The sequence below is a fragment of the Anolis carolinensis genome, chromosome 1, assembly GCF_035594765.1.
Source record: "Anolis carolinensis isolate JA03-04 chromosome 1, rAnoCar3.1.pri, whole genome shotgun sequence".
In the NCBI taxonomy this organism is placed as follows: domain Eukaryota; kingdom Metazoa; phylum Chordata; class Lepidosauria; order Squamata; family Dactyloidae; genus Anolis; species Anolis carolinensis.
The window spans coordinates 241,283,523-241,299,513 of record NC_085841.1 but is presented as its reverse complement, the minus strand read 5'-3'; the positions used below and the strand labels follow the sequence as shown (position 1 = coordinate 241,299,513).

Here is a 15,991-nt window from a genome sequence, read left to right as displayed (position 1 = left end):
ATACCTACAGCGTGGTGACTTTGTGTTGTTTTAGGAACACAAATACTGTAGTTCAAATAGTTGAGTAAATACTCTCGCCTGTTTTATTGGGTGGTTACATTTTGGCCATGTATACAGCAGAGGGCACTCTATACCCAGGTAATGGAGTTTGCTGAATTATAAATAGGTTGAGATCTGTCACTTCAACTCTGTTTATTATTTGAATCTTGGAAAAACCTGAGAAATGTTCCCTGGTCTCCGAAAAGTGAACTATATGGAATCTGTAAAATTTTAATTTTTTTCTGGGATAAGATAGCATGCCACCACTTTAAAAGCATTGGCATTTGAGAGTTAATTATTCTAGAATTTAGACTTTGTGCAGAAGCCAACATTGTATAAGTAGAAGTTTGTTTGTGCAGCAGAACCTTTTCCCTTCATCCCTAAAAATCTGCTCTGGACGGTTCCCTAATCTCTTGCTATTTTGATAGTATTCAGGCAACTGGGGTGGAATTGCCTCTTTTTGGATTCTGCTGATAAAACAAATTCCATCAGCAGGAGAGTGTAACTGGATGTTCCTTTTGCTTAGGCATTATTTTGCATTACCTGTTGTCTATCAAGTGTTCAGTGATATCCTGGAAAATCAGTATGCAAAGAAATCTTTTAGTACCTTAGAGACTAAGACAACTAAGTTGGTAGCATAAGCTTTCATATACTAAGGCTACTTCTTCAGATATAGCTGAGGAAGTAGGTTAGGCTGCATCTGCATTGTAATATTAATGTAGCATAACTACTGTAACTGCCATGGCTCAAAGCTATGGAATCATAGGAGTTGCAGTTCATTGAAGTAACAGCACTCTTTGCAGAGATGTTTAAAGACTTTTCAAAACTATCACTCCCATGATTCCATAGCACTGAGCCACGAGAGTTAAAAATGGTGTCAAATGGCATTCTTTCTACAGTGTAGATGTACCCTAAGTTGATCCTTGTGCATACTGATATTCCAGATTAATATGGCTATGTTTTTGAATCCTGGGAAACAGGGTTTCACCTATCAGGGTTATGGATCAGATTGGACAAAGCTGATAGTTTAATTGCTTGGACGCCCTCTTATTGTACACCTATTTTCCTATTTGTCTATTATGCTGTGGTACCTAACTTTCTGATAAGTATGTAAAACCAGCCTGTGCCAACAGTTAGCAAGTTTTGTTTCAAGAGCTATGAATTAGGATAATTTTGGTTTTCTGGAAAAATGCTTCAGAAAAAAATCCTGAAAGTTTCTGTTTCTCTTCTTGGTACTTTACACCTTCCATCATCCACAGACAGCATTCTTTCCAGATATGATAACCGGTATAAGCTAAACACATCGGGAAGGCACTATGCTAGAGAATGTTGGACCTGAATGTTTGCAGGACTCTGTGTATGGCCAGTGTTTTGATCAATGGCCAAACTGTAGCATAGATGGTCTGATAGTAATGTTTTGGCTCCCTCTGCTGGTAGACAGGAGAAAAATAGGAAATTCCTATACTTGCTCCAGGCAACATCCCAAGTGGGGATATGGCACATGAGAAAGATGTTTTTTTCTGCCTACTTCATCCCTATGCCAGGTTTCACAGCATTGCCTATTTGAAGGTGCTGGAGTGAAGGCAGTGTGTGACTTCTATGGCACTTTTGATGCCCATGAGCTTGTTTTAAATCCCAGTGCCAGGCCTGCTGCTGTTTCTGCTAGTTGATCCTTCCCTTCTCTGCCTTCTGACAGATGTCTGACCACCTTGTGCGGCCCCTGATGGCAATGAGCCTGGTGTTGCAGTGTCAGGTGCGGGAGCTGGCATCCTTGCTATGCCAGAAGGATGCTGAGATTGAAGACTACCGCGAGAGCGGGGCTGCTCTCAGCCGAGGTGAGGTGCTTTGGGACACAAGCTTGCTTCTTTCCTTCCTGAAGCCTGACTCTGAGTGTTCAACTGGCCCTTGGCCAGTCTAATCTGGGCTTTTTACACAGATGCTTCAGACTAGTTAACCAGACGTGTTGGGGTCAATTGCTTCTGGAGTGGAAAGTGCTGGACATTGACCAGTAGCGGAAGTACTTGGGGACTAGCCAAAGTGCTCTTTCCTTTCCTTTCAGTGTTTGGCTGCAACCAGTGATGCTGGGCTAGTGCCAACTTCAAATGGAGCTTGAATGGAGGCAGGCAGCTCTTTCTCTTTTGAGGAAGTGAGTTAGGGGTCCTCGCTCCTTCTCCTTCCCACACTGTAAAATTTCAGCCAAGCTCATGGGTCAACCTGGTAGAGGTAAATGTCATTCCTACTTTTTCCAGTCAAAGAACTGAAGGATTCAGATTAGTTAGATACATATTAGTGGTGTTGCTTATATCTTTGAATCTTAAACTGTGGGCCCCGGTCTTAATGAGATTCCTTTAGCTCATTGTTGGGGTCATGAAAAACATTCCCTAATGCTTCCCATTTGCAGAAATGTATTAGTAATGATGTACAGTGCTTACAGTAGACTCTGCAGAAAATGCTTCTGCTCTGCTCCACAAAAAGGAAAATCAGCCTGTTTAGCTAGCCTTGCAAGTTCCAATTGATTTTCAGTAAACATTTGATTTTTATACCTATTTTATAGCCTTGTATACCTGAGGTCACGTCAGCATTTATTGAGCAGAAAGGGTTCATAAGTGGAAAAAGTTTAAGAAGCCCTGACTTAGATCAGGGCAAAACCTGGAAAAGTTACCTTTTTATACTTATGGAACAGAGTCCACCAACCTCTGTAGCCACTAGTTTTAGTAGTAATCCAGACCTATAATACAAAATTCTTTAGATTTCAGTGTGTATGTATGACAAGGAGTTGCACTGGATGGTCATGTGGTGTCTTCCAACTCTATGATTCTACCCAAAAGGAATAGGTTTTGACTTAAGATTTAATTCTTGCAAATATAGTACAGCAGTCCCAAACAACCAGATAGCATGTCTGTCACTTGGTCCTGAGTGACTCCTTTGTCCCATTACAGTTTATAATGGCTAGGAAATCCCATGATTTTTCACTAGGAAAAGCTTGGTCCCTCCCCATTCTCTAAGAAGTTGCTTGTTCAGCCTAGGGATAAATGCTACCTGTGAGTGAGGCATTTGCTGTCTTCTACAGTGTCTTTTTGAGACCATCCAGTGTTTTCAGACAGAGGAAATAGCAAGCCACTTTGGAAATCTTGAGCCTAACTAAGGTTGTTTGCAGCTCATACTTTACCAGGATAACATCTTCCTGGCCAAGTCTTCTCCCAAACTTTCTGTTTGAAACTCATTTTATATAATTGGCCTGAGATTCCATCTTATTATTAAAATTATATTTGAAGTCCTTCCTTCTAGGTCATAGGGCTGACTTGGTTGATCCATATGTGCATTCACACTTGTATGCATGTGACTTCTCATGCTTTAATTTTCCATTAGGCTAAAACGACAAGTTAGCTGGGGCAAGGAAGCCGCTAAGCATAGCAGATTGGTCCTGATTGTGCAGAAGGGAACTCTGTCCTCCAGTACAAACACTGTTGGCCTGCAACTGTATTGACACATCTCACTATTAGCTAAGGCTGAGGGGAGCAACAATATTAACAACAGCAGAGGCTGACAGGATTACTGCTTCTTGCCTAAACTATAGGCTGGAGATTAGTCTAAGAATGCTACTCCCCTTCCCACCTGGTTCATGGTTTAGCATTATTTGGATACAGACTATATGTGCTACATCTAACATGCTGTTGTTCTTACTAAAAGATTCAGTTACATATATCAAAGTGCACCCCAAGGGAATCACTCTTGGCCCATTATTGGGACTATGATTTAACTCCCCATGGGGTTGATGTGGATGAGAATGTTGGCTAATCATTTGTATGTTGTTATGGGAGTCCCCATGTCATCTTTCCACAGAGAGGGTTACTAATGTGGTAGGACTGAACAAGACATTGCGACACAAAGGCTTGTAGGGATCTTGAAGGATTGAAGTCCCAAATCACTCCACTCTCTGTTATGGTTCTCTTGCAGAGCGTCTCAAGACAGAACCTTTCAAGGAAGAATCTTTCCTCCAGACATTTCAGCTGCAGGTAGGAGAATGTTTCTGCTTTGTTTATTAGGACAGGCCCTCTCTCAGTTAATCTGGCAAGTTATAATTTCATGTGTTGTTTTGGACTCTTGTTCATAGAATGTGGTGCTTCAATGTGTAATGGCCTCCAAATGAACCCCATGGTTCTCCAGAGCATTTTTTTGTTCCCGTCTTCCCTTTGTCGCCCCTGCTATAATCTTAGGACTTCACAACGTGCAAAATCCCCCCTCCCAAATTTTCACACACTTCTAAAACAGTTAATAGACGAAGTAGTACAGATTGCGTCATATAATGCAAGCAGGCTTCCACCTGTGTCCATATTACTTCGTCTGTGAAGTGTTTCAGAAGTGTGGGGAAATGGGGGAAATTGAGCTGGGGAGAAATCACATGGAAATGAGAGTAAGCGGTGATTAACATGTGGGATGGTGTCCTTTAAAAAAATTTTAATTGGTTTTCTTAAGATACATCAATACATCAGTACTATCAACACTCTTATATTTCACACTTATTTCATTGCATCAACTGTATATGCATATATATCTTGTATGTTTTATTCACCTCTGTGCCCCCCCCCCCCCGAGCCACTTCAATTTACATTCTTCCAAAATACCATTTCTTCTTGTGGAGGTAATTTCCCATCTACGTCTTTTAAACCCTTCTCAATATATTTTCCCCAAACCTTGTCATTTTCCTTCCATACCCCTTTCCTAACTCTTAACCTACATGTCAACTTATCATTTATTGCTAATTTCCATAGTTCTTTGATTTGTATGTTTATTTTATCTTTCCAGTACCTTGCTATCAACAACCTTGCTACCATTAACATGTTGTTCTGTTTAATGTTTTTATTTGACCTGTATTGTCGTACCCGGACATGACCCCATGTAAGCCGCCCCGAGTCCCCTTGGGGAGATGGGGCGGGATATAAGAATAAAATTATTATTATTATTATTATTATTATTATTATTATTATTATTATTGTTTATGACATCCATCTCTGTTTTTTTTTCTTCAATTTCTTGACATTAAATAATGACAACAATGCAATACTTGCACCTTTTCTCATCTTCATATCCATTATGGCTTCTATTTCACTAAATACCTTCCCCCAAAATTCATTTACATATTTACATTGCCACCACATATGTATATATGTACCCACCTCCTGGCAACCTGGATTTCAATGGCTTCTCTGTGTAGTCTGACATGATAGTTGTTGGAGCGGTCGAACATTTCTGCGTTCTCAAATAATATACTGTGTCCAGGTTGGTTCATCAAGTGCTCTGCTATGGCTGATTTCTCTGGTTGAGTTAGCCATTGAAATCCACAAGCATGTGGACAACTTCAACAGAAAGGAGGAAACCATGAAAATGAACAAAATCTGGCTACCAGTATTAAAAAACTCAAAAATCAGAACAGTAAATAAGAAGCAACACTCTGAAAACAGAGGATGCCTGCCATAGATGTGGGCGAAATGTCAGGAGAGAATACTTCTGGAACATGGCCATACAGCCCAGAAAACATACAACAATCCAGTGATCCTGGCCATGAAAGCCTTCGACAGCACAATATTGCCATTATTATTAACAGTGTTCAGGCTGGGTAGCCATCTGTCAGGGGTACTTTGCTTGTACCTTTGGTGCACAAAGGCAGAAGGGGTTGGACTAAATGGCCCAAGGGGTCTCTTCCAACTCTCTTTATTATTTTTATTATGATGATTATTATTAACATTGAGGCTGTATTTGTTCCCATTTTGTTTTTGTTTTTTACTTCAAAATAAGATATGTGCAGTGTTCATAGTTTTTTTAAACTATAGTCCAGCCCTCCAATGGTCTGAGTGTCCGTGAACTGGCCCCCTGTTTAAAAAGTTTGGGGACCCCTGTGCTATTAGTGCATTGTGTTGTTTGAAGGTTTCAAATAGTTGCAGAATTTATGTGGGATTTATATCAGATAAGGTTGCACACCAGTATGTGTTCCCTCCTGTTCTTTACTCTGCAAGAGATATTTCTTTTGTGGGTATTCTTAGCTGCAGCCTGTTTATTGGTGATCACAATGCTTGGATCATGAAGGATCGTTGTACCTATAGCTCCTTGAGCTAGAGGACATGCCTATACTGTGGCCTAAGAACAAATTTCTGTTCACCACTCGTTTGTAAGTCATTGAGATGTATCTGATTCAAATATAACCTCTCCCCCGAGAAATTTCCCCAGAATATTTTTATACACTGTGGTCCTGATTTCTGTGCGGTGTCTCTGTCCGCCTCTGTGCAGTTAGCTTCAGCAAACAGGACGCTGAGGGTTCACGGGTCAACTTGGGCTGGACCAGAAGGATGTGCCATCAAAATAAGCAATGTCGAAAAGGAAGATAAACAAACAGGCGGCTCCTCTGTGTGTCCGTCACCGCAGTAGCTGCGCAGACTGAGTGAGCGATAGAGCAGGGAGTGTGGACATCTGTGAGTGAGCACCCACCCACTGACGTCAGTAAGTGCTGGGTCAAACCTGCTGCTAGCTCAGCGAGGGTAACTGCCTTGGTGGTGGGGCTTCCCTCCACATGATATGGGTAGAGAGGATCAATATGCAGTGACTATGTGCAAGCTATGGATTCTTGGAGATTACTGGGAATTGTGGATCACGGATTAGGGGAGTTGATCAGGATTGTCCTGTAATAGAATGGTGTTCCTTTGGGCTGGCTGTATGATGTATAGGATCTAGAAATAAAGGGCAGAACTAATTTGCTGTTGGGGTTTACTTCAGGATATATCTAAACTAGACTACCATTGTCATAGTCTTTAATCATCCTTGCTGCTGCTGCTCAGTCATTTAGTCGTCTCCGACTCTTCATGACCTCATGGACCAGTCCACACCAGAGCTCCCTGTCGGCCATCACCGCTCCCAGTCTGCTCCCAGTTCCTTCAAGGCCAAGCCAGTCACTTCAAGGATACTGTCCATCCATCTTGCCCTTGGTCGGCCTCTCTTCCTTTTTCCTTCCATTTTCCCCAGCATCGTGATCTTTTCCAAGCTTTCCTGTCTTCTCATGATGTGGCCAAAATACTTCAGTTTTGCCTCTAATATCCTTCCCTCCAGTGAGCAGCCGAGCATTATTTCCTGGAGGATGGACTGGTTGGATCTTCTAGTGGTCCAAGGCACTCTCAGGATTTTCCTCCAGCGCCAGAGTTCAAAAGCGTCTATCTTCCTTCGCTCAGCCTTCCTTATGGTCCAGCACTCGCATCCATAGGTTACTATGGGGAATTAATCATCCTTAGGGAATGTATAATTTCATATCATACTTGAACTGCAATTTTATGTGAGAACTCACACTACACTACACTGTTATAACATTATCATTCCATTTTCTGGCCAGCATCCTGTGGAATCTAGAGAGTTGCAATTCAAGGAAGAGCATTTAGGATTCTCAGCCAGAGAACTCTTGAGCCTCAATAAACTACCAACCCCATAATTCTGTACGATGCAACCATGGCAAATAAAGTGGAATATTAGGGCTATAACAGTGCAATGTGATAAGACAATATTCTAATGGAGTATTGTCAGTACTCTCCCGAAGTTACAATTGTCAGAATTGTGGCATGAAATTCATGATGATTAACCAGATGTAAAGTCTGTGATTAATAGTACATGGTGCATATATTATCACTCTGCATATGGCTTGGAGTGAAGCAGGTAAGTTACTAATTTTTCATCATAGGTGTACCACTGTAGCATAGAATTGCTCAGCCAGTTTTCTAAACTTTTCTGGGTTGGGGAATCGGCCCAAGATGAGGCTTTTCCGTTTAGTAAAAGTTTGCCTCATGCTGGCAGAGCCAAGTGTCCTGGGTAGGGCTGGAATAAAACTCTGTCCCTGGACGGGCCTAGTCCTGTGGTGCTCAGCTTTGTCTCACCTAACACCTGTCTGCTGTGTGCCCAGTTTACCAGCCTCTCATTTTATTGGTGCTAAAAATATTCGCCCTAAGAGAAGTGACTATTGTTTGGCAGGCAGTGGCAATCCTCTTCATGCATTGCAGACGGTCCATCGGTCGTGGCAGTCAACCTCAATCCAGTGCCAGCTCCATTTGCAGAGGGAGGGAGAGGAAGCTACTGTTCCTGTCACCTCCTTCCTCTTGAGGAATGTTTTTCGTTAGCAAAAGGTGGCTGTGGTTTGCAGCTTGGAGAAGCATGGGAGCGGGGTTTTCTGGGAAAGCATGGCATGTTCCAAAGTCAAGGGGCACCACCTGCCGCATCTGGCAAGCTACAGACCTGCAGAATTTCTCTTGGCCACCTTTTGTATCACTTGGCTGTGATTGAGTGAATGGGGTATGAGTTAATTTTCAATCTTTATTCTTTTCTACCTTCCTTAAAGAAAAAAAAAGATTATTAGCTATCATCACTGGAAATTATCTTTGTTGGATTATTTAGAAATTATGAGGGGTCTTGAGAAAACTTCTCAACCTTCTGCAGTCACCAAAGTGCTGGGATTGGATGAGGAAATACAGATTTGAATTTGTGTTTCTCCATGAAGTTTGTGGGGTGGTTTGGGGTGCTGATGAGCATATTTCAGCCTAACTTACCCTATGAGATAAAAGGCAGAAAGGGATATGTCCCACCATGCATTTCTCATGAGAAGGTAGAAGTCAAATTCTACAAACTGTAACAAGCATGACAAGATTGTTGTCATCCATAAAAGCTTTGGGTAAAGATCACATCCCTCTTTTCTATGCAGTCAGGTTCCATGTTTTCTGGCAAGACTGGAATTTTTCATGTATACAAGGGTGGCATGTTTATCATTTATCAGAGAGTGTAACTTTGTCCTGCTTGCAAGAGATAATGTGCTACCCATCTTATTCAAAGTACCATATAGCTGGTGATCTCCCAGAGTCCTTTTCAAGGGAGTCCTCTTTAGGTGTCAGAAATAAATCCTCACATGTTAATTGTTAATTTCATTGTCAGATAATCTTAAGATAATTGAACCTGTGAAGAAGTGAATTTTTTGATCTTACATTCCTTCTTATGTTGTTATGTAATGTTTGTGTTGCTTTTATGACTGTAAACCGCCCTGAGTCCCATCCGGGAGATAGGGCGGTATATAAATAAAGTTTTATTATTATTTATTATTATTCTTAAAATGGTGTAAGATGTAAACTGAGTCCTTACTATGGCAGTGTTGTATCAAGCTCCAGTCCTCCTAGCCGAACGTGTATAATTTGATTTTATCTTGATGCTGTCAGGACCCTGGCTGCAGAGCACCAATAACCTTACACAGAGGCCAGTCTCTATCTAATATCTTTATTAAAGAAATATATAAAATCAATAAAAACAAGTGAAGAATATAGTTCAGAAGCAGACCTTTCAGATGAGGTCAAATATAGTCCAGAAATGTATTGTCCAATATAAGATATTAGAGTTCAAAGTTTTAATCCACTTGACCGAAACACACACTTTGCCAAGCAATAGTGTGGGGAAATAACAGAGTCTTTAAAGTCCAATGAAGCTTGACAACAAGGCTGGAAATAAACTTGATTCTTGACTAGATCCGTGACTGGAGGCAAGACGAACATGAAGCATGAACAGAGTCCGTGGTAAAACCGTGAAACAAGGCAAGGCTTGAAGCTTGATCTGGGATTACGAAGTCCACACACGATCTCTCTCCTCAAGCTGATCAATTGACTCCGCAAAGAATCCCTCGCGCCAAACACCTATATTGGGTCTCGTTTTCCCGCCAACAGAACTCTTTCCCTAGAGAACGAGAAGCGAAACCCAACTCTGTCCAGATGCATGACTCCTTAGAATTTCCCAAGGGAAGCAGACCTAATCAGCCATTTGTTTGGCAGCGATTCTCAGGCTTCTCCGATTAGCCTCCCTGACTCCCTTATCTTTAGAATAATTTTCCCTCCTGGAAAACGGGGGGGAGTTCTGCCCAAGGCCTGTTTGGCTGAATTTTTGAGGGCAAACATCAACATCCTGCAGGTGAAGAGACTCCGGCTCTTGCTGAACCGGCAAAAACCCCATGTTTTCCTCTTCGTCTGCCACAATAGTACTAGGAACAGGACTACAAGGCCCATGAGTCATCACAGATGTCATCATTATTGATTATGGTAGAAGTAAGAATGAGACACAAGAATCTTCTTACCACAGATTTTTATTTCTCGTGTCTTTAAGGCCATTACCAGCATGTTGTAATGTTCTGCCCAGAGAGTATCACTTCAGGAGATTCAGGAGATTAAATTCAGGAGATTAAATAATTGAATTTTCACCCACATGGCAAATTACTAATATCAGGCTTAAGACATTTTAGCATTAGGTGACATTTAAATATGCAACAGTCTCCCTAGAAATTTGAGACGATGTAGTCCAATAAGAATAGCACTGCATAATGTTTCTGCACATTTGAGCTCGATGTTAATTGTTTTTTTATGTATGCAATATTCCATGAGTTCAACAATCTGAAAAACTTAAAACCAACATCATGTTCATGGTAAAGTCCTAGTGCAATAAAGGTTTTCCTGCTCCCTTCCCCCTACAGCTCTCAGTGCTGCCTGAAAACCAACCCACTGGAGCTGGGCAGTGTTGGAGAAAGACCATATCTCTTTTTGATTTTCCTGGTAGAAGTCATTGCCCCATCGTTGCATTGTGGCCGTATTCTGCTATTGAGTGCAAAATTACATGAGTCAATTTGCCATTCTCTGCTTCCTCTCTCAATTTTGTTTCTAGACTTCATGGCTTTAAAACAGATAGGATAAGGCAGCTCACTATGATCTGAAATCTAAGCATAATCTCTGAATCATCTTACTCAGCGTTATTTACCCTAAGCTACAGCTGCTTTTCAGTATTTCAAGGAGGAGTCTTCTCCTGTCCTAACCTGCAAAACTGTTGATTTTGCCTAAAACCTTCTGAATGGCAAGCTTGTGTCTTACCATTGAGCTACATCACAACATGGTGGTGTAGAATGGGGCGTCAACTACACGCCCCTCAAAAGTAGCATGTGTTTAATCTGTGCCATTAACATAAATTACAGAATGTATGTGTTCTTCATGTTACTTTTAAAAATCTTAAATACAAATTGCCTTGCTTCTATTCTCTCTACAAATGAAAGGTCCCATCATACAGAATCTACGCTTTATATAAAAAAGAGATACAGAAAGATATAGGTGATCTCATGAATATATAACCGAGGAGCAACTGTTGTCAATGCACACTGTTGTTCAGGGCAATTATTACCTTTACTTGTGACTCAGTCTAGGTTTGCCCAAGTCTGAGTTATGTATGGGGCCACGTAAGTATTTATGCTTGAACCTGGCATGGGTTTTTGCCTCTCCTGCCCCATCTGTTTGCCATTGAGGCGTCTGTCACAGAGGCGAGCCGCTGTATTTATTTATTGATTTAGGCGTAATCAGGTGAGGAGGGAGTTGGCATGTTACCGCAACCACAGGCGGTTTACCCTGGCTTGTGAGTCAGCTGGCCTGCATGTTGCTTAAACCAGACTGGGCACAACAAACTCTGAAATAGAGGCAGACCACAGGCTTGGGAACAAACCTGAGCGACAGGAGAAGGACCCTTCTTGGCTAGGATGCTGGGTACACCGGTGCCAAACCTGGGTTCCTTTCTATGGGACCCATTCTTGAAATAAGATGTGAGTCACTAGAGCCAGCCTTTGAATAGGGTACTCTGCTTGTGTTGCTTGTGAAGTGGAGGATGTGGGTGAGGGTTGGCTGAGCCATGAGTTGGGGCTGTGGCTATTACATCATGTAGTGTTTGAGGCCTTCTGGCCATGCTTCAGCTGGCCAGGAAGGCTGTGCTTTGTTACTTTTCTTTCCAAGGCATGCCATGAATAGAATTCAGTTCTCCTGCTCTTGAGGCATAAATATTCCCTATAAAGCAAGGACGGAAGATGTACTCTTACTTCCCCCAATTTCACTCTTCTTGAAACTAGTTAGGTATGATGGCTTCATTTGTTCCTCCACCAATTCTATATGTAATGGTTGATTTTTCTGAAATTTGACAAAGCATCTGATAGTAATATATGGTACTGAAGAGGTTCAGGATGGTCTTGGCTGGAGCTTCTGGAATGTGTGTATACTTCAGGGCTCTTTGCAGAAGCCATTTCATCCAGGAGCAGAACTTTGTGTGAGTTTTGAAGATGAGAACGTGTGATGTGTTTCTAACTCTCTCAGGCTTTCAGGGAGTTAAAAATGAATAGTCAGTATTTTCTGGAAGGCTTAGAAATCAAAGGGGTTCCCAACATCACTGCCAGCAACCAGGACAACAGTAGAGGAAGCATTTTTACTAATTCTTATGCTCCTCCCATGTCTCCTTGTCCCTCCACCATTAACTTTTATTGGCTTTGTCAAAATACTGCAATTTAAATTAAACCCAAATGTTTATATGATCTGCAGAGTAGTCTTCCCAGTACTTGCCATCTTCTCAAGAAATTCATCTACAGTTCTCATCATTCTTACAAGCATGACCATTGACTGTGGTGGTTGATAGTTAGGGGAATTGTAGCCTAGCATCCCTGGGGGGAGACTGTGTGTGTGCCAGGATGGATAGATATGTAGAATTTCGATCAGGAGGAAGATGTGTAATTTCCCCCTTGACCTGAATAATTTTAGGAGTCTTAAGAGATTACTTATGATCCAAACCACATCACATAGTCATTAACACAGAGTACCATTTTGTGTTGGTTTGTAGTTAGTCACTGCCTTCACTCCTAAATGTGCAATAATATTGCTTGGGTTGTTTATATACTGTGATATAAACATCTAGATCTCTAGGGAACAAGCACAAATAGGAGAGGATGAGTTCAAAAGGGAAGTTGCAGGCTTCTTGAGCTTATGCAGAGGATGAGCAAATTTCTAAAGATCTGAAATCTAATGAACATGATACCAATGACTGTAGGTGTGTCTGGGTGAAGGCTGGTAGAAATCGCTTGGTAGAAAACAGGTACCCTATTACTTAAATATGGTCATTTGGACATCAGTGTGGTTTTTTTTTTCCATGTCAGGAACATCTTGAGAACCTGCAAGTCGCTTCTGGTGTGAGAGAATTGGCCATCTGCATGGACGTTGCCCAGGGGACGTCCGGATGTTTTAATGTTCTTACCATCCTTGTGGGAGGCTTCTCTTGTGTCCCTGCATGGAGCTGGAGCTGATAGAGCTCATCTGCGCTCTCCCCAGATTGGATTAGTGTGTTAAAGAAGATAATTACACTGATAGTGACACATTATTCTTGTATGTCCTTTCTGTAGGACAATACATGGCCAAACTCGCAAGGCATGCATAACACATTCTAGGGCAGTGGTTCTCAACTCGTGAGTCTCCAGATGTTTTAGTCTTCAACTCCCAGAAATCATAACAGCTGGTAAACCGGCTGGGATTTCTGGGAATTGTAGGCTAAAACACCTGTTGACCCACAGGTTGAGAACCACTGTTCTAGGACTATGAGTGTCATTCAAATATAGCCATTTTTTTTATTACAGCTACAGAATGGACATATTGCAATGAAAAGTCTTCTACCTGCTGCACAAACAGCACTGCTTTTCAAGGGGCTCTTACAGGATTTTGTGTCTTATATTGTTCTATACAGATTTACCTTCCTGTGGTAGGCGATGGTAGTTTGGCAAGGCATCAACACTCTTCAGCAGAGAAGGGAAATGACCTGATAAAATGGTGATTTTCATGATTCCATAACATTGAGCTGTGGCAGTTAAACTAGTGTCAAACTGAATTAATTCTACAGTGAAGAGACACCCTCAAGAGCATGGGGAAAATATATTTTTTATTACAACTCCTCAAAGTTCCTAGGCAGAATGAGTACTGGCTATTCTAGATGGAAGATTCTAGGGCTTCTGATCCAAAAAAATACTTTCCCAAGTCCTGACCTTCCTTCATTTATATGAGCATATCAAGGTGCTGCTCTAACTGATGGTCCCTACTACTTGGTTACTTTCCCCTTAGTCCTCCGGTATATGCTGAAGCCATTCGGACAAGATGTGTGTGTGTGTGCACAGTGCATTATTTAGATACAGCTTATATTTATTTAGATGGAGACAGTCATCCAAGCCAGTGTATCTGTAGCATTTATATAGTTTATTGCTATGACGTGTAGATGTAAATATGATCAAGGAGTGGGTTTTGTAGTTGACCTAACACCTCTCTATCAAAGGGTGTTGTGGTTGACCAAGCTACCACTGGAGACAATTTGGCCTTCCACTCCCTTGGAACTCCTTTGGGGGATGAGAGCATGTCTCCTTTCCATGTTGGGCAAAGGATCGACTCACCAGAACTTGCTTTTGGACAGCAAGAGTATTGTAGAGCATTGCCTGTACATCTGGCCTTTAAAGAAATAACAGAAGTCTCTTGTGTGTCCAAGCAGCCCACTATTTCTTATAGATTTCCTTAAGAACATATTAGACCTGAACTCCTGGCTCCAAAAGAAGGTGACTTGTATGTTGCTCCTGAGTTTTATGGCACCCACTTCTGTTTGCGCCTGCTGTGTTTGGAAAGGATAGGTAGCACAAATCCCATTTTTCCAGATGTTTCACATTCATGAAGGTTGATATTATTTGGCTATTTAGGAGATGAAAGGGGGGAACATACACCAAAACAATTAAAGATGGGAGAGGCATAAAATTTAAAAAATGAGAGCTTCTCTTAGACCATCTCTGTTTAGGAAACTTCCAAGTTTCCCAATCAATGCAAATGTGTTCAGCCAAAAATATTGGAAGCAGATGACGGGGAGCAAAGGTTTGAACCAGGGCTGGGAAACGTAGTCCGCTAGATGTTGGGTTGTGACTCCTGTGACTCAAGCCAGCATAGATAATGGTGAGAGTTGTTGTATTCAGTTAATATCTGGAGGACCATGTGTTCCCCAACCCTGAGTAAGTAAATGTAATATGGAGTTTTTGGATCAACATCTTACTTCACATATAGCTTTTCCTTTTCCTTTTCACAACTAAGAAATCAGCAGGAACAGTCCTGACTATATATTTTCCCTCTCTTAGTTGCACATTGGATCACAATCTTCAAGCCCTGGTGCAGAAGTGTCTTTACAATCACAATAAACAAATTTCTAACAATAAATGTTAGGAATACATTAAATAAACCTTGAAGTTGTCTCATGTGTTTTGACAACATTAAAATTATATCAGTGGAAATAAAGAGGCAGACACTGTTTGTCTGCAACCAATAGTCGTAGAATCCAGCTTTTCCAGATAGCAGCAAGAAGTGACTATCTATGTGAACTTGGTTTGTTTGAGTTCACATATAGGGGACAATCCAGTGGCATCAGTCTGGAACAGAGCATTTTTCTGGGAGTTGTCATTCTGATAATTACTGTTTACCCAGCCTATGTCTTCAGAGAGAGTAGGCCATTGGGGCAGCAATTCAAATAAAGATATCAGGTGGCTTACTAATAAATTGTGTTCAATATTTGTTGCTTCTTCATGCCATTATATCAGAGTGGATGGAAAGTTTTGCAGATCTTCACATTCTAGTTGAAAAGAAACCAGAGTTTGTGTCCAAAGGCCTGTCCATTTTTGCCTTAGGTATTTCTCTAGTTCTTTTATTCTATAAGAGAACACAGAAGATTTTCACAGAAGACTGTGCTATTATAACTATTTTTTCTTAGCTGTAGTCATTCCAGAGATCCTTTGTTAATAACCTATTTCCATATTCCCCACCCTCATTTTAAAGGCCAAATTCATGCATTTCTATTGTTTGTTGTCAAGTCAAAATCGACCTATGGTAACCTTTCGAAAGAGAGACCTAAGATCCTTGGTCATCAATTGCCATCTCAATCCACTACAGTGTGCTCTCATTCTTTTCCTATAAGTCTTGTAATCTCATGATATGTCCAAAATACGACAGCCTCACTAATTAATGTGGCTTCTTAAGAGAATTAGGCTTGATTTGCTTTAAGATCCATTTATTTGTCTTTTTATCAATCCAAA

General features: G+C 41.2%; 1 protein-coding gene across 2 annotated transcripts in view; it reads left to right on the top strand.

The window, feature by feature from the left end:
- nhej1 (non-homologous end joining factor 1) overlaps nucleotides 1–15,991 on the top strand; it is a 108,859-nt gene that overhangs the window by 7,305 nt on the left and 85,563 nt on the right. For both annotated transcript variants that reach the window (XM_003214924.4, XM_062967305.1), the window contains exons 4-5: nucleotides 1,736–1,874; nucleotides 3,997–4,055. In XM_003214924.4, the coding sequence (XP_003214972.2) occupies nucleotides 1,736–1,874; nucleotides 3,997–4,055 (198 nt within the window). The remainder of the gene's footprint in view (nucleotides 1–1,735; nucleotides 1,875–3,996; nucleotides 4,056–15,991) is intronic.